Source organism: Mauremys mutica, chromosome 8 (assembly GCF_020497125.1).
Source record: "Mauremys mutica isolate MM-2020 ecotype Southern chromosome 8, ASM2049712v1, whole genome shotgun sequence".
Taxonomy (NCBI): Eukaryota; Metazoa; Chordata; order Testudines; family Geoemydidae; genus Mauremys; species Mauremys mutica.
In genome coordinates, this window is record NC_059079.1 from 42251292 (window position 1) to 42278927 (window position 27636).

The 27636-nt window shown below is 41.2% G+C and overlaps 1 protein-coding gene and 1 long non-coding RNA gene across 2 annotated transcripts in view; one reads left to right on the forward strand and one right to left on the reverse strand.

Moving 5' to 3' along the window:
- Positions 1-27636, reverse strand: part of VAV3 (vav guanine nucleotide exchange factor 3) — a 235071-nt gene that overhangs the window by 114639 nt on the left and 92796 nt on the right. Inside the window, exons 6-15 of the mRNA XM_045028140.1 lie at positions 20161-20253; positions 19984-20052; positions 12770-12873; positions 10828-10927; positions 9664-9759; positions 8150-8218; positions 6195-6281; positions 5678-5763; positions 5130-5262; positions 4633-4742 (exon numbers count right to left, since the gene is read on the reverse strand). Of these exons, the coding sequence (XP_044884075.1) occupies positions 4633-4742; positions 5130-5262; positions 5678-5763; positions 6195-6281; positions 8150-8218; positions 9664-9759; positions 10828-10927; positions 12770-12873; positions 19984-20052; positions 20161-20253 (947 nt within the window). The remainder of the gene's footprint in view (positions 1-4632; positions 4743-5129; positions 5263-5677; positions 5764-6194; positions 6282-8149; positions 8219-9663; positions 9760-10827; positions 10928-12769; positions 12874-19983; positions 20053-20160; positions 20254-27636) is intronic.
- On the forward strand, positions 367-17916 carry LOC123376258. Its single transcript, XR_006581733.1, has 3 exons — positions 367-940; positions 17315-17391; positions 17655-17916. It is a non-coding gene; the product is annotated as an uncharacterized LOC123376258 (long non-coding RNA).

The following is a 27636-nucleotide window of genomic DNA, read 5'->3' on the forward strand; positions in this document are numbered from 1 at the left end:
GTAATGCCTTTCCATTAACATCTACATTATTAGGCATGCTGAAGATTGCATATACCCTACCACTTTCTGTATACTAAACACTTTTTGTAACACCTTTTCTTTTAAAAACAACAGTACACATTAAACTACATAGCTATAATCTAATCCAAAATTACTAACACAGCTGCAAAAACAAAACACCAACTGACCGGATTTATTACAACTGCTTTTAAGGAGCACAACTTTGTTGAAACAACATGTGACACTACATCCCATATTTGTCATAGTAATATTATAATATGGTTATGACATAATTATGATGCATTTTGTACAAGATAAGTTATGTGAGGTGTCATTGGAAAAATAATGATTTGCTGAATATGATTATCCTATTTGTATGCCTGTATCATTTTTGTATCTGAAGTTATGAATACTGACTAGGGATCTGTATTTCAAATGGGCTTACTCTGGAAAACACCCACAGACAGCCGTTCAGGTAAACCAATGAAGAAGCCAGACAGGGCTGATAGCCCATCAGCAAAGACAATGGACTGTGGAATAGCTTAACCTTCCTGTGGGCATTTTGACTACCCTGTAAACAATGGCTGCTATAAGACAGCAAAGGCATAGGACCAGACCACATGAATCTAGACTCCATCTTGGGATGTCAGTATTTTTCCACAAACGGATCTGGGAACCAAGTTTTGAAACAAAGGGTTCCCGCCATATTCTAAAACTATATAAGGCAGGGACTGACATCATCTGCTGTTTTTCACTCCCCACACAAGAAGACACCTGGAAACACCTGAGAAAAAAAGACTGAACCGGGGGAAGTGCTGGACCAAGGCTAAAGGGATTTCTTCATGAAGACCTGTATATGAAGACGTGAAAAACCCAAGCTCTAAGACTAAAGCTGCTTGTGCCTTAAGAATCTACAAGTCTGCCTGTACCATCAGTTAGGGTGAGAATCTGCTAATTCATATCCAATCTATGTAGTATATTAAGTTTAGTTAGCATTTTTGTTTATTTGCTAGGTAATCTGCTTTGATCTGTTTGCTATCCCTTATAATCACTTAAAATCTATCTTTTGTAATGAATACATTTATTTTATGTTTTAATCTAAACCAGTGAGTTTGGAGTGAAGTGTGAGCAGGGGAGGCGAACTTTATGCGCTTACGCTGTATCGTTCCCTGTGCACCACAAGACGGCATAATTTTAGGTTTATGCTCCGGGGGCACGTGCGTGCCTAGGGAGCTGAGAGTTACCTGGGCTTTAGCCCTTCTACTGTTGGTTCGTGTAGTGGCTAGTCAGAAAGCCTGCATGTAACTGCAGCTGGGTATGTCCCTACCTGTGTGAATGCTGGAGGAAGTGTAAGGCCAGGAGCATGTCTGCAGTTTGTCACAGCAGCACAGTGTGAGAGGGAGCCCAGGCTGGTGGGTCAGAGGGCTCGATGGTACCCTAATTCCAAGTGATACCCCAGGGGGGAACCATCACACAACATATGGCTTTGTTCTCCCCCTGTGCATGCACAATTTCCATTAATATTAATGAGAGTTAAGCAAATATATAGAGAACCCTAATCACCTCAAAATGGACAAGCTACTGTTAAAAGCACATTGGACTGCTCTTTGCCAGTTACATTTATTCATGTGCAACACTCTCACAAACAAATCATGCATGTTAGTCTATCAAAAGTTCCAGCTTTAGGAGGCCAATTGTGATTTTTAGTGTGCTGCCCCAGTGGCCCACTTCTTTCTAATGCTGCCACGAAGATCCAGCACCCTGAACTAACTGACAATTTTGAAAGGTTGTACACAATACATTAGATTCAAGGCCAGTTGAGCCAGCCTCAATTTTGTAGATTAGTGTGTATAGGTCAACAGCATAAAATTTAGTGCTGTGGTGTTGCAGTTTATCTTGTCACTGAGGATGTAGAGCATCTGTACTAGCTCTCTTATTAAAAATACTTAGGAAATTCTTATTGGTAATAAAACTTGAGGTGCACAGATTTTAGCCATTTTTCTAAACAAAATAATAGTCTCAGAATAACAGTAAATACAGACATGGTGACAGGAGAACTGCCACATAAATGGAAATAGTTAAAAACATCTTAATGTATTTTATATCTTCTTGCAGCAGTACCCATTGCTCTCAAACTTCCCCCACAAGATGACCTGTCATATTACCACAGATCAGGGCTAGAGTTTGGAGTATCCTCATGGGGATAAAAAGTATTCCCAATTTTCTATGTAAAGAGCTGTTCTAATCTGAAAAGTGACAATGCAGGGTTCCATGTTTATTTTTTCTCAATGTTTTCCAGATCAAATCTGCTCATTTTCTTCCAGTCATGCAAACTCAACCTAGGTTTCTGAGAGAGAAGTTGGGTTCTTTCCATTATATATTTCATCAGTAATGTCAGGCTCTGCACACAGAGGACCAAATTCTGATCTCAGTTACGCTAGTATAGATCAGGAGTAATTCTATTGACACTTCAGTATACTTAGGGTTTGTCAACGAGAAAGCTTATAAATGTACTTATTCCAATATAGGTTATTCTGACTTGGGAAGTAACATAAGGTATACCACCTTTGTATCAGTACCTCTGCCTTCACGCTAGGGCTCATACCGGTAAAAATATTTTAGTTAAAAAAAAAACAAAAAAAAACAAACACCCTGAATGGACAGTTATATCAGTAAAACCTTTCTAGGGTAGTCTGGGCCCTGTTCTTAATTTAAACTGATGTAAATGGGATCTGAATTTCCTCACAAATTAGGTTCTTATAGTAACACCTGGGTAGCCCTATCTTCATTCAAGAAGCTTCTCAGACGGCAGTGGGTTTGCATAGATATAACTGAGTGGGACATAGTAAAATGCTATTTCTGATGCACAGGAAAGAATCCAGCTCACTCCTTTTCAGCTGTGTTGATTTTGCAGTCCTAACAAAAGTGCTAAAATATGTAGTTAAAATGTTTTGCCTGTTAAGTCAGCAACTACAATTCTGAATGTGCTGAAGAAACTGTCATTTTATTATAGTAATTTTTCAGAATAGAATCAAACTTTAATAGACACCCTATAGAGAGTGGAAATACAACTGAAAAAAAACAGACTCACCAAACAATATGGAAAAACAACGGGGTTAGTTTAATCCCAAAGGCAGACTCCATGCTTCAGCATTTATAATTTCATTAGCACACTACATGCTGAGGTAACTCATGGGAGAGGGAAATCAGGGATCCTACCAAGGGGAGTGCAACTTTTGGGAGATATTCTATAAAGCCAAAACCCACAAATAACGAAAAAAATAAAAAAGGTCTGAGATTACAAAATTGATTAAATGCTGCAAGTTCTTTTAAATCTAGTGAGTTTTAGTGGTTATACAAATAAGGGAGCAGTAACACTGGCTAGAGCAAAGAATGTTACTATGGAAGGTTACAATTCAGTTCTGCTAATACAACTCAGCCCTGACCTGCAGTAACTCTACTATTCCAGCCCTGTGCTGCTCTAGATTACGACTGCCAATCATGTGGAATAGTGTTAAATTGTGGTGTGGGTTTATGAGGTGGACAAATATCCATAAGGGACAAGGCTGAGACCACCAAATCTCATTTAATAATGTCAGCAGGAAGGGAAACCATATTTGATGGGCCTCAGAACATATGGCAGAGCAAGGCTCTCTTCTTGCATACCGTCTATGCTACCCCAATTTAAACTCTTGGCTCTCATTAAAAGAAAAAAGGGAAAAAATTAAACAAAAAATATAATTAACAGGAATTAAGGTTGTAAGTGTGTTTCAATGGAGTGCAGCTAATGACAACCCTTTCACTCAACCAAAAATTCATGTAAGTGATACCCTGTCTTTGTTAATTTCACCACTCTTAGGGGAATATCCCTCTGCACTCCCCCCTTTAAAAAAAAATGCAGTGACTGCCTCTTTTCCACCTGATTTCTTTGTTCCTGTGTTTTAAATTTAATCAGAATACTTTCAGTACCAATATCCATGTTTGTTTCTCCAACAGAATCAGAAATAAAAATAAAGCTGAAAGCACATAACTATAATGCAATCTGCAATGCTATATTCTGATATATTACTTTTTGAGACGTCTAACATATTCATGCTATTTTTTTATGTTAGAAACACACACACACACACACACACACACACACACGAGCACAATGTCAAGCAATGGAAATCAAACTTAATAAACCAAGCAACCTGATCCAAATGCTACATAATAAATTAGTTTAAAGCCACTAGGAAAAAAGCCAACATCCCCATATCTCTTAAAATGTATTTCAATGTACCAAGAAATAAAGATGGAAAAAAATCAGTCACCATTATGTTAAATATTTATTGCTAAAACAATTAATATTTTCCCTAGGTGTTTCAGACTGTATTTTTAAAACAATCTTACCAGCTATGCTATAAAGCAAAACAGAGCTTAGAGTGCCCTCTATCTTTTCCTAGAAGTATTTCAGGAAAATACTCATATATGTCAGCTATGAGTTCTGTTTTCAAAAATTCAAATAAAATAGTTTCCTTGCATGTGCAGAATTATTGTTACAATTTAAAATGCATATTAAAGCACTGTTTAAGATATTCCTATATACTGTTTAAGGAAATGATTTTACATAAGAGAAAAGTATATACTTACAGTGCCATTTCAAACTGCTCAAGCCACTTTTTCTTCAAATCTTTAGTTTTGCAATAAAATTCCAACCCATTTTGTCCTTGTATGTGGATGAGGTAGAAGCCATAAGACCACTGTGTGAAAAGTATGGCAATTCACTGGTTAACAATTTAATATTCAGGCAGAACAAAGACAATATTTTTATATTCATCATATAACACCAACCCTGAGTTCAGAAAAATGGAGGCCATACTATTTTGCACCTCTTCAGTTTAATAATAGCTCATTCATATCTCTTCATTACATCAGAAATTAACATAGTTGAAGCCCTTTAACAGTCATCTACTTTAAACCACAATGTCCAGTGTGGTTTTGATACTATATGGATTTGAAATTTAAAAAAAAATATACACAAATTGCTGAAGTGTGGTTGCAGAATATTTCATACACTCAAGACCTACAGATTTCAAATATTTAATAGTGGCATATATTTTGTATGTAGTAGTAATATAAACATTTACCTTTTTATTTTCTTTATCAGTGGTGGGATTATTTGTGATTTTGTACTTCTGAAGATCTATTATTTCCTTCATTTCATAATTATCACCTCGCCGTTTGCACACAATTACAGCTAAATCAAATAAGAAGATATGCCTATGAAAATATAATATATAAAGGGTTAAAAATATTGTCTGTATGCCAGTACACTAATCCTTTTAAAATAATACACTATCATATTAAACATTGCCTGGAGCACTTATGATTTTGAAAGTTAGCAATTAAACTATTGGGTAACAAAACATGAACCACTTAAAGTACTTTTGCAAGAAGTGCATAGGGATTTAGATATTAATGTAATGGCTAACTTCTCATGAACCACTTTGAAAATTTACTTCCTTTGCATTAATGTTAATAGGAGCTATGTGTGTACAATGAAAGGAGGATGTATGCACAAGAATTCCTGAACTGACACCAAATTTCACAGGCAGATGCCATGCTGTATTTTACAAGAATTAATCTAATACCAATCCTGTCTTTAGCAACCCAAGTACTGTATCTATAGTCTCACCTGTCTTGCCTTGCACGTTTGTCTAATGTAGTTATCCTTATTTCACCATCACCTTGTGGTCTTCCATACATTAAGAGAGAATGGTTCTAAAAACAAAAAAAGGAAATAAATTCATTATTTATGCCAGCAGAAGAGTAAAGATAATTTCTGACATTCAAGTGTCAGTTGGTTATTATACTACAAAGCCAGATTCTCCAAGAGTCAAAAAGAACTTGGCACCTTTTGGTCCTACTAAGGATGATAAGGCATAAACAAACTCCTTTTATTCCACCCTCCAAAGGACTTGGGGCACTGTGCAACAAAATTGATTTAGCTGCATGCATCTAAGGAAATGGAGAGGAAGTCACTGTATACAGATATCATTCCAGGCCAGCCAAAAGAACAATACATACACATACCTGAATTTTACCCAGGCTTCTAGTATTATATAAGATGGTAAGGAGCAGTAATTTCAGTAAAGTAGAACAATGGTGAAAAGCTGGGATAAACAAGGGTGTAAATATAGCCTATGACATACCAAATTCTCTATTGATAACTGAAACTGTTTAATTTCACGGAGGGATTCATTATCTCTCTTCACTTCATTTACATATTGAGCCAAGTCCTAAAGCATAAAAAAAAGGAGGGGGGAATATTTCAGTCAGTAAAATTCCAATACATTATTTTAAGCAACTGTATTTATCTTCCTTATTTTGCCTAATCTGCACAATAAGACTTTTTAAAAGTTGTTTTAAGTGTTCGGAAGTTGTTGATATACCTGCCTAAGTATGCAAGCTTTTAAAAAACGCTCTCTATTAAAGCTGGGCAGAAAATGATATTCTCATCCTGTAAAAATTTTGAGACTTTAAAAAATATTCACATTCTGCACTAAGAGGAAATCTAGACCTTTGGATTTTTTTTTTTTCCTTTGCCAAAAAATGACTCCCGGAATAGCCAACAGCCCAATGGTTCGGCAAACTACCTAGGATATCGGAGACTCAGGCTCATGGCTGTGCTCCAAAAAATATTTAATTATTTATCCAAAGTGGAAGAGCTCCAATTGGAGAGACTGAGAGCGACCTACCCCAAATCAGCCAGGCACAAAGAAGCACTGCTATCAGCTGGGCTAAAGAAAAATTAATAGCTAAATAAGGAATGTCATTTCCACCTACAAGAACCAGTGTTTAAGTTAAAGGTGGTTTGCTCCACCCTGGTGTAGTGCTTCTTTCAGTCAGGGATTGGGATACCTCCTTTGGTCTTGATATTTGCACATGATTTCAGAGATCTGATGACAACAAGGCCTGCGTTAAAGATGTAACCACGTCAAGGCTCTAATTGCTCCTATATGCAGTAATCATGGCTAGGTTTAGTAGGGTGCCCAAATATCTACAACTTCAAGACCCAGGCATACAATGAGAGGGCAGTAACGTATGAATAGCAAAATAGAAGGTATATCATAGCATACCAACAGCCAGCTTCCTCAGATCCCATGAACAATAATGTGCCTGACTGACACTGGGAAATAAATCTCTTGCACCTATGTGTTGGGATCTGGAAAAAGTTTAGGTATGATCTTAAGCCCTGGACTAGTATATCTTCTATATTTGTGCATTGAATGTGCTGGTAAATTTGCGGCTTATCTTTCTCTATTCAACATAAAGTGTTTATCCTCATTTGTGTGTCCTCAGCAGTATATAATCTGTAATAGCTAGGAGCAACAAATTTTTAGGAAATTTGTGCTAAATGGAACAATTGTCTAACATATTAACCAGGAAAAGGATAGAATGGGAAAATATAATGAAAACAGTAACTGAACTCAGTGCACAGCATCAGAAGAAAAGGAAACTAAGAGAGTACAGCTAGTTGCAGAGGGAATTGCAGACTGCCAAGGGATACAGCACCAAACATGTAAGGAGATACTGCTATTTTAAAAAGCCCTTGCTTGTGTCATTTGCAGTAGCACATGTGGAGTAATGGTCACTAGGAGAGATATTAATGCCTTCTAGCCTAAGGCAACAAAGACATTACTAGGATATAAGTTGTGAGGAAAGAGAATTGTGTTTATCTCACTGGGAAACTGTTAACCAAAATTTGAGGCGATCTGCAGTAATGGAAGTTTTACCCATTTTGTAAAAGACTAGTAAAACTGGGAAAGGCAAAATTTTTGGTTAGGAGGCTGAAAACTACGGGACAGAATGTAAAAGTTAGGATATTACAAGTAAATAGAAGCCAGCCATCTCTACTCCATACCATATACAACCTATTAACTCAGTTACTAAAACCCTGTGGCAATATCCTTGATTTAGCCTCCTTACATGAGAGATTGTGTCTAGTTAACAAATATTTGCTAGCTCTACTGTGAAGGAGGTCCTGCAATTCAGCTGAAAATATACTGTGAACTTCACTTCTGCATGCCTGTGAATTCTGAAAAAGGCCCCAACCATTTTAACTGGCAGTGAAGATGTAAACATCTACCTGCCATGGCACACTTACCTTCATTGCATCAAGTGCCAGCTTCAGATTTTCCTTCTCCGTTGGGTTAGTAGTGTGCTTCACCAGTTCCTATTTGGCAAAATGCAGGGATATTTCTTATAACAACTTTTCACTCAGCCAGCTGCCAATCAATTTATACATTTATCACTCAAATAAAATGACTACTGTGCACTGGTCATATCTTGACAGTATAAGAATGTTAAGCTATTTTCTATATTTTAAAAGATACATAGCCCATCTAGAATCTAGAAAAATTAATGGGTTAATTAAAAGCAAAAAAGAAAATCGAGAGAGAAATAAGAAGAGGACTATATGTTGTAACCAAAAATAATACACTGCTACCTCGATATAATGCCACCCAATATAACACGAATTTGGATATAACGCGGTAAAGCAGTGCTCCACGGGGGTGGGGCTGCGCACTCTGGTGGATCAAAGCAAGTTCAATATAACACGGTTTCAGCTATTACGTGGTAAGATATTTTGGCTCCCAAGGACAGCTTTATATCGAGGTAGAGGTGTATATTGCTAAAATACTAGAAAATGGTGGGAATAGATGCTTCTACTTAAAAGTGCAGTTTTTCTAACAATTTTTGTGGATATTTTTCTCCTGAAAATACTGTAATATATTTTGACACCCCTTTACATACCTGATTGTAGTTTTATGATGCCTCATACTTTAAAACACTATGAGTGACATAATCTTTCATATCATTTTTTCATAATATACAATTTGATTATATTGCTTTGGTTCAGGTCTCAAATGTTTTAAGAAAGTGGTTCTGTCATCAGTTTGTTTTGTTTGTTTTTTTCATGATTTTCCATTGATCAGAATATTGATGACTTGCATTTATATAGATATATTTCAAGAAATGTAATAAGTTTGAATTACACAAAGCACTGCAGAGTCAAAATTATGCTTCACATAAAGGTAGTAGCTCTTTTTAAAATGACATTTTACAAGCATCAGCAGGGTTGACAATCTAATACAGTAATATATTTCTTTGCTGCTGAACTAATGAGTCTCCTGGAACAGCTATCAAATTAAATTTATAAGACTCTCCACCCTCATTATAGGACTAACTGTGCAAGCCAAGAGCTTTGTGAGTTATAACAAGAAGCATTTCAAAATAAATATGGTTTTATTATAATTTACTATAGCAAGGAAGTATCTTAAAGAATGGTATAATCTCGTTCAGCTTAGTCTTTGAGTGTAGTGGTCTACATTACAAAACCACCATTCTCATAGTTTGCCACCACTAACTTTTAAATAAGTCATTAAATGAAGAGTGATTGTTATTCTCAGATATGCTTCAACTGTGTGGAATGATCACCACAGAGAAGGCTGAACTGCACTGGATTTAACTTCCAGACCGATAAGTTGCAATTCAAGTCAATAAAAATGTTAATCACTGTCCTTTAATAAAGACACTGAACCCTCATTATAACAATCCTCTGATGATAAACCATCATAGCTTTGCGCTTAATCACTTTAAACTTCAAAAATAAAGTACCTGCAGCAGCAGATGATATTTCAGAACTCGTTGCATAGGAACAACTAGAAGATCCCGCAAAGTAAATTTCCCATTATTGGCCCTCTTGGAACATTCCTAGTTTTTAAAAATAAAATTAAAGATTGAACTGTGATTCTTTGGGGGGAAAAAAAGGTTCGAAGTACACTCCTAATTTTTTAAAGTAGACATACAAGTTTGCCAGATCACCCAGATATTAGGATACTAAATACCATCATAATGAGGAAAAAAGCATCTCCATAGTGATAAGCTGAACCAAAACCCTGGCTCAGAACATCCCTGAATTTTGAGGTATCCAATATCTGGATCCAGAACCAGATCCTATTCTTCAGGTGTTCAGATAGCAGAGTGATGACTGTGGTATAAACACTGTAATTAGAGATAAGAAACCACACAGAGTTTTGTTGATTTGAAGCTGTGAGCATCTATAAGAGCAACAGAGATAGCAGTTGGAATCACTCTGGCTAGTGCCCAGCAGGTAGTTCAAATGCAACACTGCAGGTAAATAGAAGACTCATTGTCTTATTAGATGTAGGCATAAATAGCACAACAGGCATGACAACTGTGTGGATTGAAGGTAACTAGTAAACCTAAAAACTAGAAATCCTGTTTATCACAGGTGGGATCATCAAACTCCCACCCTGCACATTCACTTCCCCACCAAAGCTGATGGGCAGTATGCTGTGCCCTATAAAAGGCTGTAGCTGATTATCCAAAGAGAAACTGTGCTTCCAAGGTTGTCTGAACATCTCGGGTGGTGCATCTTACACACGATCCCTTGTGCAGAGATGTGCTGAGGGGCAGAGTTTAGTCTTTAAATGTTATTCTAATTATAACTAACATATTTTACTCTCAGCTACCTTCACGCTCACCTAAAACACTACGAGAAAAAAAGAGTTTCATTGACAAAACCACTTCTTGGGTGAAATCCTGACCCCACTGAAGTCATTAGTAAGACCTCTTCTGACTTCAGTGGGACCAGGATTTGACCTCTTCTGTCTCTACCTGACAATTTAATTTGGTCAGTTACTCCAGTTAAAAAGGAAAAGAAAAGAAACGTATAGACCCACATGTCAGAATGGACAGTTTTCTTTTTGTGGGAGATGGCAGATCTATATTTGTATATAAAATAATAAATATCAGTACCTCTAGCTTCAATTTAACATCTTCTTTTGTCTTAGAAATGTTGTCTAAGCAGGATATGGCTGTCTCCACTTGACTGCAGTACTGCCCATAAATAACCATTCTAAACCAAAGCAAGAGAAAAAAAACAAGAGGGAGGGTGTGTGGGTTTTAAAACAAAACAAAACAAACAAAAAAACAAGTCTTTGTTCACACTTCACAAACCAAATATATGGGTCGTATTCTTCCCTTCAATTGGGAGCTGTACCTACATATCCAAACATAATAACTTGGCCCTAGATGTGTATTACAAAGCTTCCCCAATAATATAATGAGGTGCATGTTTGAAAAATACTAAAGATCATAATCAAAATGCTGTAAAATCATTTCAATTCACTTTAACATTGACATGCATACACTGACACAATAAAGCATTTGTTTCAGGCTGCAAGGCAATGTAACTGCTACTTAACAGCACCAGAGCCATTAGTATTTACAATGCTAAGAGATAGATTTCAAAGGATGCAATGAATAAATTCTGTTACATAGGATTAGCCCAGGATTAATAACATCCATTCTTTTTACAGCAACAGTAGGTTTTGCAAACTGATTTAACAGCTTCTATTGAGTTTACATTCCATGAGGCTTTGGGTCAAGATAATAGCTAACATATGTAAATGCAAGAAATTCTTAACAGCAGTCAGAGATCAGCATGGTATCCACTGGTTGATTTTTGTAAAGCTACTGGAAAGAATCCAGGTTTGTACCAGGAACTTCCTGTTCCCTTCAGTAACAATTCATTCCACTCTTCTCAAACTGTTCTAAATCTTTAGAGGTGACTCCTCTTTAAACTGTAAACTCCATCTTTGGGGATCTACAAGCCTCAGTTCTTGCCTTCTATTTTTAATCTTTCTCCCTCTTGATCATCTTCTGTTTAGCATTAGGTTCCACATCAAAAGTGATGATACTAACTGCACATCTTTCACCTTTAATTATTATTTTAAACCTATACTGCAGTACAAATAGATCTAGACCCAGTATCTCTCCTCCCTTGACAAAATAAACTTGTAGTTTCCTCTCAGCTTCCTTAAGTTACATTGCTTCTTTTGGAGAAAAGGAGCATCCTGAGACACAACTCCTGCTCCTGTAGTTCCTCTCTACACTCAGACCTGCCATTTGCTTTCACTAACCATATCCTTCCAATAATCACCCTTTCCCTCAGTCTGTCATCATCTACACGCACACACATACCACTGCCATAAGCTCCTCCTCTGCTGAAACCTTCATATATGGCTTCATTTCCACTCAATGTGATTATGGCAACTTCCTTTCCCATCATCTCCCCAAAATCCAGCTTTCCAGATTCAGGCGTTTTCTGTTAGCTTAGAGCTGCTTTCTCACAAGCATTGTGTGACTGCATCAACCTCTTCTCAAACAACTCAGCTGGCTCCCCAATTATTTCAATTTCCAGTTCAGAAGTGACTTCATTAACACCTTCTATGGACCCCCTAAGACTCTCCTCAGCCTGTTTTACCCTTCTTTCTGTCCTCTGGAATGCCTTGCTTGTATCTTGCTGCCTTATTTTATTTCTCTCCCCATCTCTGCTTATTTTATCGCTGTACCCATATTGTTTATCTCTATAAAGCATTCGAAGATCGTTTTTATGCCAGAAGCTGTGCAAAATAAGTTATATGATTTCATATAAAATATGGATGCTATTTTTAAATGAAAAAGCGGTGACAAAAACACTTGGGGAAAAAATGAACAATCCATTCTATAAAATAATAATAGCACTTCCTTCGTACTTTCCACATTCAAAGCCCATTGCATATACTGATGCTGTTACCCATAGATATTCAGTCCAATTATATAAATGCTTATGAAGTATTTAATCATAGAGAAACACTTCAATGGACTGAGTGTAGGTTATCACTAAAGTATGTAAAAGTTAGTGTATAAATATTACCTTTCCTTGTAGTTAATAAAAATTTGATACAGGTTCTGGTCATTTTTGTTTACAATGGAGTCAAAAATGTCCTGCATTAGACTTCTGTGGGTTTTCACCAGTTCCTTAAAAACAGTAATATAAGAAAAAAATGTAAATGCAAATAGAACCCCTAAAGCTTCCAGAATGAAGATTAGTGTCTCCGTGTATAGCTGTTAATTCCAACAAACTAAGACACAGATCACTTATGAGTAGCTGCTACTTTCAACATTTGCGTTGAAATGCCGGATCTTCCATACAACGTGACAAGGGAAAACTAAACTCAGAGACCTAATAAAGGCTAATTTATTCCAACTTGAAATGTGCACTGTTAGTTCATCTTCATTTTATAATGATAATTTTAAAATTAAGCAAGTCAAGTTAACGTTTTAGTGACAAGACAAAAGTAATGATTCGTTTCCCTGAGCTGTGGAAAAACAGTTTTGTACATTACATCGGTCAATTAGTGGCATCCTGGTACTAAGTTAACTGCAATCACTATAAGTGTCTTGATACAATGGACTGCTAATGGGACAGGAAAAAGACAAGGATGCTGAAGAAATACTTGAGCCAAGCTATACTGCAGCAGAAATTTTAAGATTTTCAGTTCAAGACCAGTATATAAAAAACAGTACCTAATGACAGTACAAGATAACAGTCAGAGCTACAAATGCAATATATAGAAATGCTTCAAGGTGAATATATTAAAATAGGGATATATTTTCCCAGACTTGTGCAGGACTTTAACTAAACTGCCATGGAATCAGAGAAACAAGGTGGGTAAAGTAGTATCTTTTATTGTACCAACTTCTGTTGGTGAGTGAGACAAGCTTTCGCGCTTACACAGAGCTCTTCTTCAGGTCTTGGAAACGTACTCAGAATGTTACAGCTAAATAATGGTGGAGCCGATAGTGTTTAGTAGTAAACACATATTTCAAGGGACCAATCATGGTGAAGTGGCCCATTATTTTCCTTAAAGGACTCAAGAAATACTGTTAGACCATATCTATACTACAAACTGTGTTTGACACAAGTTACATCAGCGAACAGCCACTGAAGTTAGTACATCACTCATGTGCATATCTGGCTGCTCACGTAAGTGCTATGTGTACTCACTAGGAGTGCTTGTGTCGATGTAAAGTGCGGCGCATCACAAGTTGGTATCCCAATGTGCCACAAGCCACAGTCCAGCACAATGCCTTTTAGGAAACATTCACAATATGTTGTAGGAAAGAAATTACTTTCCCAGGGATCTCTGGAGCTAGAGGTCAAGTTCTCATGATGTAACTTTCTCCATCCAGCAATATCCCCAAATTTTTGTGCCTTTTTAAAAAATCTCCCAAACCTGTGGAGGAGGAGGATCCGGGGAACTACAGGCCAGTCAGCCTCACCTCAGTCCCTGGAAAAATCATGGAGCAGGTCCTCAAGGAATCAATTCCGATGCACTTAGAGGAGAGGAAACTGATCAGGAACAGTCAGCATGGATTCACCAAGGGCAAGTCATGCCTGACTAACCTAATTGCCTTCTATGATGAGATAACTGGCTTTAGCAAAGCTTTTGATACACTCTCCCACAGTATTCCTGCCAGCAAGTTAAAGAAGTATGGGCTGGATGAATGGACTATAAGGTGGATAGAAAGCTGGCTAGATCGTCGGGCTCAACGGGTAGTGATCAATGGCTCCATGTCTAGTTGGCAGCTGGTATCAAGCGGAATGCCCCAAGGGTTGGTCCTGGGGCCAGTTTTGTTCAATATCTTCATTGATGATCTAGAGGATGGCGTGGACTGCACCCTCAGCTAGTTTGTAGATGACACTGAACTGGGAGGAGTGGGAGATATGCTGGAGGATAAAGACAGGATACAGAGGGACCTAGACAAATTAGAGGATTGGGCCAAAAGAAATCGGATGAGGTTCAACAAGGACAAGTGCAGAGTCCTGCACTTAGGACGGAAGAATCCCATGCACTGCTATAGACTAGGGACTGAATGGCTAGGCAGCAGTTCTGCAGAAAAGGACCTAGGGGTTACATGGACGAGAAGCTGGATATGAGTCGACAGTGTGCCCTTGTTGCCAAGAAGGCTAACGGTATTTTGGGCTATATAAGTAGAGGCATTGCCAGCAGATTGAGGGACGTGATCATTCCCCTCTATTCGGCATTGGTGAGGCCTCATCTGGAGTACTGTGTCCAGTTTTGGGCCCCACACTACAAGAAGGATGTGGAAAAATTGGAAAGAGTCCAGCAGAGGGCAACCAAAATGATTAGGAGCTGGAGCACATGACTTATGAGGAGAGGCTGAGGGAGCTGAGATTGTTTAGTCTGCAGAAGAGAAGAATGAGGGGGGATTTGATAGCTGCTTTCAACTACCTGAAAGGGGATTCCAAAGAGGATGGATCTAGACTGTTCTCAGTGGTACCTGATGACAGAACAAGGAGTAATGGTCTCAAGTTGCAGTGGGGGAGGTTTAGGTTGGATATTAGGAAAAACTTTTTCATGAGGAGGGTGGTGAAGCACTGGAATGGGTTACCTAGGGAGGTGGTGGAATCTCCTTCCTTAGAGGTTTTAAGGTCAGGCTTGACTAAGCCCTGGCTGGGATGATTTAGTTGGGGATTGGTCCTACTTTGAGCAGGGGGTTGGACTAGATGACCTCCTGAGGTCCCTTCCAACCCTGATATTCTATGATTCTATAGCTCTTTTCAGTGTTTGCCCTCTACAGGATGCATGATTCTCCTGTCTTTGCAGGCCTGCAGGATGTACCACAACAATGGGGCGACATGAGTATTTGTTCAAGGACAGTTTTCTGAGGGGCATAATGAAAAACAATTCAAGGTTGTTGTTGGTATTCATAGAGCAGCAGCAGATTGTAGAGCACCACCTCTGAGCCCAAGAAACAAGCACTGACTGGTGGGATCACATCATAAAGCAGGTTTAGGATGAGGAGCAGTGGCTGCAGACCTTTTGGATGCAAAAGCCCACATCACTGGATCTATGTGCTGAGCTCACCACTCAATTCTCCACTGAGGGATGATCACAATTTGGAAGCTTGCAATGCCAGATTGCTACCAATCAGTGAAGAAATCATTTTGGAATTGGGAAATCTATAGTGAGGGGCCATTGTCATACAAGTCTGTAGGACCATTAATCATCTGCTATGCAGGACTGTGACTCTCAGCAACCTGCAGGAAATAGTAGATGAATTTGCAGCAATAGGGTTCCTGAACTGCATTGGAGCAATAGACGGCATGCTTATCCCTATTTTGGCATGAGCTCACCTTGCTAGAGAATACATCGACAGAAAGTGTTATTTTTCTCTGGTTATGCAAGCATTGATGGATCACCAGTGGCCAAGGAAGGTGCACAATGCTCGCATCTTTAAGAACACAGGACTGTTCAGAGAGCTGCAAGCAGGTACATTCTTTCCCTGCTGGCAGATTACCATTGCCGAAGTTGAAATGCTGATAGTGATTCTGGGGGACTCACCCTACCCTTTGTACCTCTGGCTCATGAAGTCATATACTGTCCACCTCAATACCGCCAGGAAAGATTAACTATTGGCTCAGCAGATGCAAAATGACAGTTGAACGTGCTTTTTCTAGATTGAAGGGGCACTGGTAGTATTTACTCATTAGATTGGATCTCAGTAAGAAAAATATCCCAATGGTTATAGCTGCTTGCTGTGTCCTGCGCAATATTAGTGAGGCAAGCTGCCACCAGGGTAGAGGGCAGAAGTGGAGCATCGGCCTGCTGACTTTGAACCTTGTGTCTACAAGGACTATTACAAGATCGCAACACAAAGCTATATGGGTGAGGGAGGCTTTGAAAGAGCATTTTAACAGTCAGCCACAGCAGTGTTCTCTGGGCCTGGAGCTTTGGTGCTGCTAAGAATTGTAAAGCATTTGCTGTACAATTATGAACACGACTAGGTATTTTCCTGAAATTATGAATATTGTGATGTTAGATGTGCATTTACAATTACAGTTTGCTTTGATTATCTCTATGCATTCTGCAGTATTTGTTGTGAACTAAGAAAGATAAATTTCATTCTCCACAAACTGAACTTTACTGAGTGGGGGAAAAACAGTGCAGAAAAATCAATGTGCAAAAATAACTACAGGCAACATTACACAAATGTTTAACATAACTTAACAGGGTGATAATTTAAAACTAGAAAGGATTTAAATATTTGTGTTCACTTGAGTGCACAGATATAGACCACTGTGGCTACAAATAAAAAGACTGTGATTCACAATCTGTGTATGTGAAGCTGTGGTTTTCCTAGCTGTTCTCTGGCATGGAGTGGTAGGGATACTGATGTACTCCGTGATGCCATGTGGTATGTTTGGGAGTGTAGGAAGCAGTGACTGTGGAGTTCTCCAAGACTGAAAAAGGTGGACATATAGGTTAACCAAGGTCTGCAGCATTTGGTTTGCTGCCTGTCAATTCCCATGCTGTTGGTCATATTGACCCCCCAAGTCCTTTCTTCATTGTCCAATGCAGCATTTCTTAGTCCTCTTCTTTCTCCTCGTCAGGGTCAGGTGTTCTGCAGGTGTGGAAGGGACACCCTCTCAAGGCCACCATGCCCAGAAGCTGCTGAAAAAACAGGCAGGTACCACTGGATTTACAGTCACAACAGAAAGGGAACCATATGTTTCAAAACTCCCTACCCTTATTCCTATGGACACTTTTAACAAGAAATGCTTATTCACACTTAAGCTTTGGGTCACGTCAGCACAAACTGAGTATGGCCTGCCAAAGGTGTGGGGAGGGAGGATTTTCTGTTGCATGAAGCTATAAAATTTCAGCCTCTATTTCCATGGTTACAGCTATAAAGCAATGGCACTGAATACTGGCACTATTTTTCACAGGCAGTAGTGATTTGAGCGGATATCTCACTCCTGAAGGTGACAAAGGCACAGAGAACACAGCTGTAACTGGCATCCTGAAGCCATCCAGGCCCATACGCCCTCAAGCCTGTTGATTGTAAAGGTGCCAGCCGAGTGGCATTGGAAAGTGTCCTGCCATGGAGGAAGAAATAAGACAGCCATCCCTAGAAACCTTGAGGAAAGGATTGCAGAGTATCTTCATGAAATTTGTATTGAGATTGCTCAGAAGGATAAAAGGGACATCCCTAGACATGTAAACAAAGTGCTCCACATGGCTCCACTTAATCCATGGGGGAATGAAAGCACATGCCAATTCTACCACTGTTTGTATTACCTCTATCACTTCTTGTATGATTAAAACAGTGAAGCATCAATGCCTTTTTCTTGTTCATTTGGGGATGGGCCAGGCACCATCTTTAAGGGTAAACATTGTAAGGAAAAATGCATGCACAAACTTACTCAAGTTCCCTTCCCCTTCATTTGGCTCATTCACGTTCACCTGGCAGGACTGGCTACACTGTGGAGGAGTCTTAAACAGGTCCTGATTTGCAGTAAGGCTGGATTCTCCTCCCTGCACTCCACACTCCTTTTCCTCACTGTTCATGGGAGGGGTCTCCTCTGAGGTAACCACAGTAGTCTGTGGAGTCTCCACCAACTGTGACATGGAGTTCCTGGTAGAAGCAGCATGTCTGTGGCACAGCATCAGATCTACTGTTGGCCTCCCTGGCTTTGTGGCCTCCCTGGCAAAATTCCTTAAGTTTCAAGCAGCATTGCTGCTGGTCCCTGTCATACCCCGTTGTCTGCATCCCTCATGCAATCTACTTGTAGGTGTCCACATTTCTGTGGCTGGTCCATAGCCATGCTTCCACAGCCTCTTCTCCCCACAGATCCAGGAGATCCAATACTTCCTGTCTTCTCCAGGCAGTGGTGCATTTAGTATGTGGAGCCAGAGTGGTCAGCTAGGCAGTTGCACGCAAGAAGGGTGAGCTACTAGGTATGCTTGCCAAGGTGGGCAATCCGAGAAAGGCATTCCAAAAAACACAGAGGGCTTTAAAGCGGGCAGGGAGGCTTCTGGTCTCTGTGACTCCTGGACAATGGAGTTTAAAATTGTGGCCAAAGCGATCACGTTGCGGGGAATGGGGCATTATGAGACAGCTGCTAGAGGACCTCTAGGTTCAACACAGGTTCCTATACTCGCACTGTGTTGACCTCAGTCGGGCAGCCATGGTTCTACGCCAATTGGGGAGGTGGTTTTACTTCCTCCTTAAAACAGGGTGCTTATATCAGCCAGAGACAAATTCAAGTGTAGACACATGCACACATAGGTTCCCATAAGGTGGCTTACATCGAAGTAACTGTGTAATGTAGAGCAGACCATAGATCAGGCCTAAGACAGTTACTAAATTCCTGCAACTGTATTTTACCAGCACCAACTTAAAAAAGTTGGAATTACACCTTTTTTGTGAGTATGCTGGATTGCAAAGTCTCCAAAAGTCAATGTGATATCCCAAAGCATATGGAGTTCACACAGGTAACCTCAACACATTTCAACTCAATAGGAAGTTTCTTAGAGACTACAGAATTTTTTATTTTTTTTTAATTTTATTTTTTACAACTTTCCCTGTCAAATTCTGAGTATAAGGCTGTAAGCTATATTGATTTTTAAATGTCTTCAGTGACAACACGTCGAGGGCAGATACCAATGAGAATCTGAAAGCTTGCTATAAAAAGTCTCTTCAGAAGCAAACCTGCAAATCAAAATACTGTGTAAACATTCTCTACATTGATTCAATGTTCAGGTGCAATAGGCTGATGATGGTCATGTGCTTTGTAAATTTCTGAAGAGATGTCTTCCATCTTATCTACACAAAATATGATCTATGTTTCTCTATTATACATAGAAGGATGTGAGGAAATTCATACATGGATAATGTTTAACTTAAATTCAATCAATAAAATACTTGCATGTAACAGATCTTCTAAGAGTTACTGTATGGTTATAGTGCCAGATCTCAGCTGGTATAAATCAACAAATATACTCCAATGTACACGAGCAGAATATCTGGTCTATACTATTGCTGACAATCTACTGTGGCTGTATGCAAAAAAAATTTCCTCACAGTAACTATAAAAAGATAAGGTCTAAAATCATTTTCACTAAGATGTACAGTATCCTACAGCATATTCAAAAAAGCTTTGAAGGGAATTTGCACATCACACTTCAAGTCACCACTTTGTTCAATAGCATGTGACTGCACAAAATGATAACCAGACACAAATTCTCTGCCTTTTTCTTTAAGTATACGATTACTTACAGGAATGTTGATGAACACTGTATCAAACTCTGAAGCTGAGAGAAATCTTTTCAATGGCACCATGAAAAACTGTTAAGAAAAGTGAACATTGACTGGATTAATATATTCTCTATTCCATTATACAATTACATTACTATATAAATAACTATTCTATTAGCATAAAGTTCAGTGGCTTACTTTCTCTATTGACTCCAAAGTCTCTGTGTATTTCTCTTCAGTCTGTTTTATTTCAGCAAGGCAACAGCTTCTTATGTCATTTTCAGTACATTTCTGCAATTAGAAGCAAGTTAAGTTTAATTCATTTGTGGACACCTCTTGTACAACAAACTCTTTTATTTGTTTACTGTTTGGCTACTAAGACACATTGCTTGTTGGTAATTTCTCAGTATTACAGCTTCAAAAGATTGTAACAACTACAAATGGAATAGTTTTTAAAAGCACAATTAGCTGGCAACTTCTAGAATTTTAGTAGTCCTTGAATTTTGATAACATTTGGCATTCAGTATGTTATATTTTAAGGTAAACAATACCTTAATCCTTCTTATATACTTTTTAAAATAATATAATGAGATTAAGATGAAACATAGATCCATATTTATTTAATTTGGGCCTTCATTCACAACAGTGAGCAGTTACTCATAAAAAGAACAGGAGTACCTGTGGCACCTTAGAGACTAACAAATGTATTTGAGCATAAGCATTCATGGGTTACAGCCCACTTCATCGGATGCATTGACTGGAACATATAGTAAGGAGATATATATACACACATACAGAGAACATGAAAAAGTGGAAGTTGTCCTACCAACTCTAAGAGGCTAATTAATTAAGAAAAAAAAACTTTTATAGTGATAATCAAGATATCCCATTACAGATAGTTACAAGAGGTGTGAGAATACTTAACATGGGGAAATAGATCCAATGTGTGTAATGGCTCAGCAATTCCCAGTTTCTATTCAAGCCTAAGTTGATGGTGTTTAATTTGCATATTAATTCGAGTTCAGCAGTTTCTCGTTGGAGTCTGGTTTTGAAACTTTTCTGTTGCAAAATTGCCACCTTTAAGTCTGTTACTGAGTGGCCAGAGAGGTTGAAGTGTTCTCCTGCTGGTTTTGGAATATTATGATTCCTGGTGTCAGATTTGTGTCCATTTATTCTTTTGCATAGAGACTGTCCGGTTTTGCCAATGTGTGTGTGTATATATATATATATATATATAATCCTTACTATATGTTCCATTCTGTGCATCCGATGAAGTGGGCTATAGCCCACAAAAGCTTATGCTCAAATAAATTTGTTAAACTCTAAGGCCTTGTCTACACTACAAGACTATTTTGAATCTACTTAAGTCGAATTTGTGGATTCGACCTTATGAAGTCGAATTTGTGTATCCACAGTAAATACACTAATTCGAATTTCTGAGTCCACAGTAACGGGGCTGGCGTCGACTTTGGAAGCGGTGCACTGTGGGAAGCTATCCCACAGTTCCCGCAGTCCCCGCTGCCCATTGGAATGCTGGGTAGAGCTCCCAATGCCTCCTGGGGGAAAAATGTGTCGAGGGTGCTTTTTGGGTAACTGTTGTCATTGAACCATCAATCACGCCCTCCCTCCCTGAAAGCTCCGGCGGGAAATCTGTTCGCGCCCTTCTCTTGTCGGTTACAGCGCGTACGCCACAGCACTGCGAGCATGGAGCCCGCTGCGATCATCGCTGCACTTATGGCCGTTGTCAACTCCTCGCACCTTATCGTCCACCTCTTCCACAGTCAGCTGCTGAGAAATCGTGCGAGGAGGCTCCGGCAGCGCGGTGAGGACAGGAATTCACAGAGTGGCGCAGACCTCTCACAAAGCAGGTTACGCCGCGCCGTGGAGATCATGGTGGCAATGGGTCAAGTTCATGGTGTGGAACGGCGATTCTGGGCCCGGGAAACAAGCACGGACTGGTGGGACCGCATAGTGCTGCAGGTCTGGGATGAATCACAGTGGCTGCGAAACTTCAGGATGCGTAAGGGCACTTTCCTTGAACTCTGTGACTTGCTGTCCCCTGCCCTGAAGCGCCAGGACACCCGGATGCGAGCAGCCCTGAGTGTGCAGAAGCGAGTGGCCATAGCCCTCTGGAAACTTGCAACGCCAGACAGCTACCGGTCAGTAGCGAACCACTTTGGCGTGGGCAAATCTAGCGTGGGGGTTGCTGTGATTGAAGTAGCCCACGCAATCGTTGAGCAACTTCTCTCAAAGGTAGTGACTCTCGGAAACGTCCAGGACATCATAGATGGCTTCGCCGCGATGGGATTCCCAAACTGCGGTGGGGCTATAGATGGGACTCACATCCCTATCCTGGCACCAGCCCACCAGGCCAGCGAGTACATTAACTGAAAGGGCTACTTTTCAATGGTGCTGCAAGCACTGGTAGACCATAGGGGAAGTTTTACCAACATCTTCATTGGGTGGGCGGGCAAGGTGTGTTCAGGAACTCTGGTCTGTTTAAACGCCTCCAGGCAGGTACTTTCTTCCCGGACCACAAAATAATGGTTGGGGATGTGCAGATGCCTACAGTGATCCTCGGGGACCCAGCCTACCCGCTAATGCCCTGGCTCATGAAGCCCTATACAGGCGCCTTGGACAGAGAGAAGGAACTCTTCAACTACCGGCTGAGCAAGTGCAGAATGGTGGTGGAGTGTGCTTTCGGACGTCTCAAGGGGAGATGGCGGAGCTTACTGACTCGCTCGGACATCAGCGAAAAGAATATCCCCGTAGTTATTGCTGCTTGCTGTGTGCTCCACAATCTCTGTGAGAGCAAGGGCGAGACCTTTTTGTCCGGATGGGAGGTTGAGGCAAATCACCTGGCTGCAGTTTACGCTCAGCCAGACACCCATGCCGAGAGAATATCCCAGCGGGAAGCGCTGTGTATCCGGGAGGCTTTGAAAGCAAGTTTCCTCGGAGAGCAGGGTAACCTATGACTCTCCACTTGCTTTCAAGAGAAACTGACCCTGGGCCTGTGTCTGTATGTGTCGATTTCGATCTGCGGTTACATACCCCGTTCTCCAAGTTTCCCCCACTTCCAAAGCACGTTTTAAAGCAAATTAATTGTAACACTCATTATTAATAAATCTTTGTTTTACTTTGCATTTCTGTTCAGGTGTTGAAACATGGACGCATACTGTGCTGGGCACGGTGTGCACTGATGTACAGACCGCTTGTTCCATAGAGGAATGACATCCTCCTGCTCCTACATAGGTCTCTGGGGTGGGGGACGGTTGCAAGTGGTTGTGCATGAAGGGGAGGGATTGCAGGAAGGGGTGGGTTTGCAGGAAGGGGCGAGTGGTGCCTTCTTTGGATAGGGGTTTGGATGACGGCAGTGGGCTGTGGGTTTGGGCGTAGGAAGGGGTGAGGGGTGTGGGGGAAGGGTGAGTATCTGTCCGTGGATGAGGGCTCTTGTTGGGGCTCAGGGCAGCGGAGAGGCTCGTTGCTACGGTGGAAGTGCATGGTAAGGGCAGCATGCCTTAACATTAAGGGGGTGGCAGGCGCTAGGACCCTGGACAAGCATACACATCACAGAATGACCCGGGGCAGCATACACCACACAGAGTGACCCTGGTGCCTACTGACTGCAGTGTGTGTGTGCCCTGCAGTTGATCATGGCCCCAAGTCTGTACCCTGGTAATGTAGGCTATACCGTGCAATTATAAATCCCCTCCCCCCCCATACACAAAAAAATCCTCTGACACGAAAGACGTGACCGAAACAGTGAACAACAGCAAACAGCTTTTAATAATCTAATACACACTGGGGGGATGAAACTTGGATTTGGGACTGGGTGAGCCTGTAAGGGAAGCACTTCTACACATTTATAGCGTGAGAGGTGTGTGGTACATTAGCGCTGTGCAGTGGTGCAGTGACAGTTCTCACGGCCCCTACCGCCCCGCCGTCTTGTACTTTTGGGTGCGGGGGGGCAGGACTTCTTGGGGGGGGAGGGCGGTTGCAGATACACTGCAGGGGGGCTCTGTCCTCCTGCCTGCGGTCCTGCATAACATCAACAAGGCGCCGGAGCGTGTCCGTTTGCTCCCTCATTAGCCCAAGCAGCGTTTGAGTCGCCTGCTGGTCTTCCTGCCGCCACCTGTCCTCCCGTTCGATGTGTGTGCGATGCTGTTGACATAGGGTCTCCCTCCACTGTCTCTGCTCTGCCGCCTCGGCTCTGGAGCAAGCCATCAGTTCCGCGAACATCTCGTCCCTAGTCTTTTTCTTTCGCTGCCTAATCTGCGCCAGCCTCTGCGAGGGGGATGCCGGGGCAGTCCGGGAAAGAGCCGAAGCTGTGTGATGGGAAAAGTAACTGATTTCCTTGAACAGATACATGTTTGCGAACAGTGAACACAGTCTAGTCAGTTTCTCTGAACAAGACCATACAGGGCAACAAGTCTCACGAGATCTCAGGACAAGTTCGAGATTTCGGAATACGCTCTCATTGGCTGCGGCATTGCACAGGAGAGCGGACAAGTGGGGAGAGACAGCTGAATCCGTCTAGCAGACAGTCCTGGTAAGCCTTACAGTACATTCTGCTTATCAGTTAATGGATAGCTGTGCCCTCCCGCTAAAGGCAATCTGGAAATCATATACTCTGACCCTTTTCCAGCCATTCCCGCCAGTGCACGGGAAAGATCAATGTATGCTTTTCCTATGTGGCCTACAACACGTGGCTGTTAAGCGAGGGTCATTGTTATGCAAAGTAAAAGTCAACCATTCACAACAGTAACAATACACTAATTGCCCTAATTAGATGCAGCATTTCATGAACGAGATCACCCTGATGCGGGTCCCTCGGAGTCACAAAGAGCGGATGCTAAGGGAAGCCCTGCAGAGACCAGGACCATATGCGGCCATGCTTGTGGAGGCGATGATTCCCATCTACATAAGGATGTCCTGGCGCGGAAGAGTGTGCTTCCATGGAGCCCCCAACAAGGCACCTCTCCCCAGGAACCTCCTGCGGAGGCTTTTCGAGGACCTAAATGAGACCTTTCTTGAATTGTCCCTGGAGGATTATTGTTCAATCCCTATATGTGTGGACCTACTTTTCATATAGTTTTTCATTGAAAATTTTATATATAGTATTTCTATTTTTTATACCTGTTTTATAAAAAAATAAATGTTTCCATGTTTATAGCACTTACCGCCTGATCCTTCCCCTGATTCAGAGTCCGGGTTAACGGCCGGGGAGGGTTGGTAGGGGATCTCTGTGAGGGTGATGAAGAGATCCTGGCTGTCAGGGAAAGCGGTATTGTGTTCGCTGTCGCCTGCGCCGTCCTCCACAGACCGTTCCTCATCTTCCACATCGGCGAACATCGAGGAGGAATTGTCCAGGTTCACTATGCCATCCACTGAGTCCACGGTCATTGGTGGGGCAGAGGTGGCAGACCCACCTAGAATGGCATGCAGTGCCTCGTAGAAGCGGCATGTCTGCGGCAGGGCTCCGGAGCGTCCGTTTGCCGCTCTGACTTTTTGGTAGCCTTGTCTCAGGTCCTTGATTTTCACGCGGCACTGCATTGCATCCCAGCTGTATCCTTTCTCTATCATTGCTTTGGAGACCTTCTCGAAGGTCTTTGCATTCCGCTTGCTGGAGCGCAGCTCCGACAGCACAGACTCCTCGCCCCACACACCGATTAGATCCAGGACTTCCCGGTCTGTCCATGCTGGGGACCTCTTTCTATTCTTGGATTGGCCGGACTCCTCTGCTGGAGAGCTCTGCATCGTTGCAGGTGCTGCGGAGCTCGCCCCGATGTCCAGCCAGGACGTCAGATTCAAAGTGCCCAGACAGGAAAATGAATTCAAATTTTCCCGGGTCATTTCCTGTGTGGCTGCTCAGAGAATCCAAGCTCCGACTGCTGTCCAGAGCGTCAACAGAGTGGTGCACTGTGGGATAGCTCCCGGAGCTACTAAGTTCGATTTGCATCCACACCTAGCCTAATTCGAGTTAGCCATGTCGAATTTAGCGTTACTCCACCTGTCGGGGTGGAGTACCAAATTCGAACTAAAGAGCCCTCTAGTTCGAATTAAATGGCTTCCTGGTGTGGACGGTTGAGCGGTTAGTTCGAATTAACGCTGCTAAATTCGAATTAAAGTCCTAGTGTAGACCAGGCCTAAGATGCCACAAGTACTCCTGTTCTTTTTGCGGATACAGACTAACACGGCTGCTACTTTGAAACCAGTTACTCATAGTAGTTAAAATCAATGAGACTCTCATGCCAGTAACTGCTGGTAGTAATGGGCTCGCATCTAATTTTTGTGTTTGTTTATAATTTTTCCTTTTACCTTTTCCTTGCATTTAGGTCCATATTCATAATCTGTTCTGAATCAAGGACAGTAGCTGGATCTTAGGGCTCTATCCTGCAATCTTTGTATGTTGGGTTTGGTTTTTTTGTTGTTCTTTATCGGACTCTGGGATTGCCTCACCCTAACAGGCCTGCTTCAGTTTCCTGCAGGTGTGAGATCAGCAATATAGTGCAGTTGGGGCATCACTCAGAGCAGAAGCTGATGGTCATGTTAGATTTGAACATCATGGGCCCAATGCAACATTGAGCTTATTAAGGCTGAGCACAAAATGCATGCGCTGGAGTTCAGAATACCAAGGTATCAGAGTTCTTTTTCCAGGATACAGACAAATATGAAAGAATGTGTTTCAAAAGATTCCTAAAGAAACATTTGGGCAGGTGTTGACTAGCTTGGGGACTGGACACAATTCCTGGATTGCTCCTGCATGGACATTTATCGTTCATGTCATTGTAAGGATTGGATTCTCCACACCCCAAAAAACCTCAGCAAATAATAAAATAATAATAATGTAACTTGTCTCCCTTGAAGTCTTTCCACCTGTTCCCTGCTTCCTTCCAAATTCTATCCAAGCTCCTCATTCACATCTCCAAGGATTTTCATGACTGCTGCTCTGCCTGTATCTCAGCTCATTGCCTGCTGTAATGAATCCATGTGCAGCAGACAAAGACAATTACTAGATACATTTGTTTCACACAGAGGAAGTCAGGACTAGAACCCTGAGACTTTAGCTTAAAAAAAACCACACTGGCCTCTAACCCTTGAGCTAAAGGAAGGCTCCTGTAGCTGTTGATCATAGTAGAAAGTCTACATCCACTCCATAGTCTAGTTACTAAAAAGCAATGTCACTCACTCAGACACAAAAAGTCACACTACTATTCTCCAACCTCTTCATGTTGTCTGTGTATTTTCCCCCTGCCTATCACTCCACACCTTCTTTCAAGTAGTTCCCTACATCTGCCTCCTCCCTCCCACACACTAAACCACTTCATTCTCTTCCTGCAAATCCCTCCTTCAAACCTATTTCTTTCAGCCTAGTGGGAAAGATGCTGTGTGTGGTGCATTTCCTTATCAGTTTGAGGCAGAATGAAGTTCTCTGTGAGGATGCAGAGTCTGTCAGTGGAAACCTGGTGTGTGGACATTAAGTTATGATTAAGAGCTGTCCCAAAACATGGTATTTCCTTGCTATCAAAGGTTTGTATTGGAGGGAAAGTCACACTTTACTCATGTCAGTTCCTTTTAAACAAGTTTTTGGGTTTCACATTATTATTTTGATTGGAGTCTATCTTTAATCTCTTCTTTGTGAGCTATTTTGTAAATAAAACGTGTATGTATTAC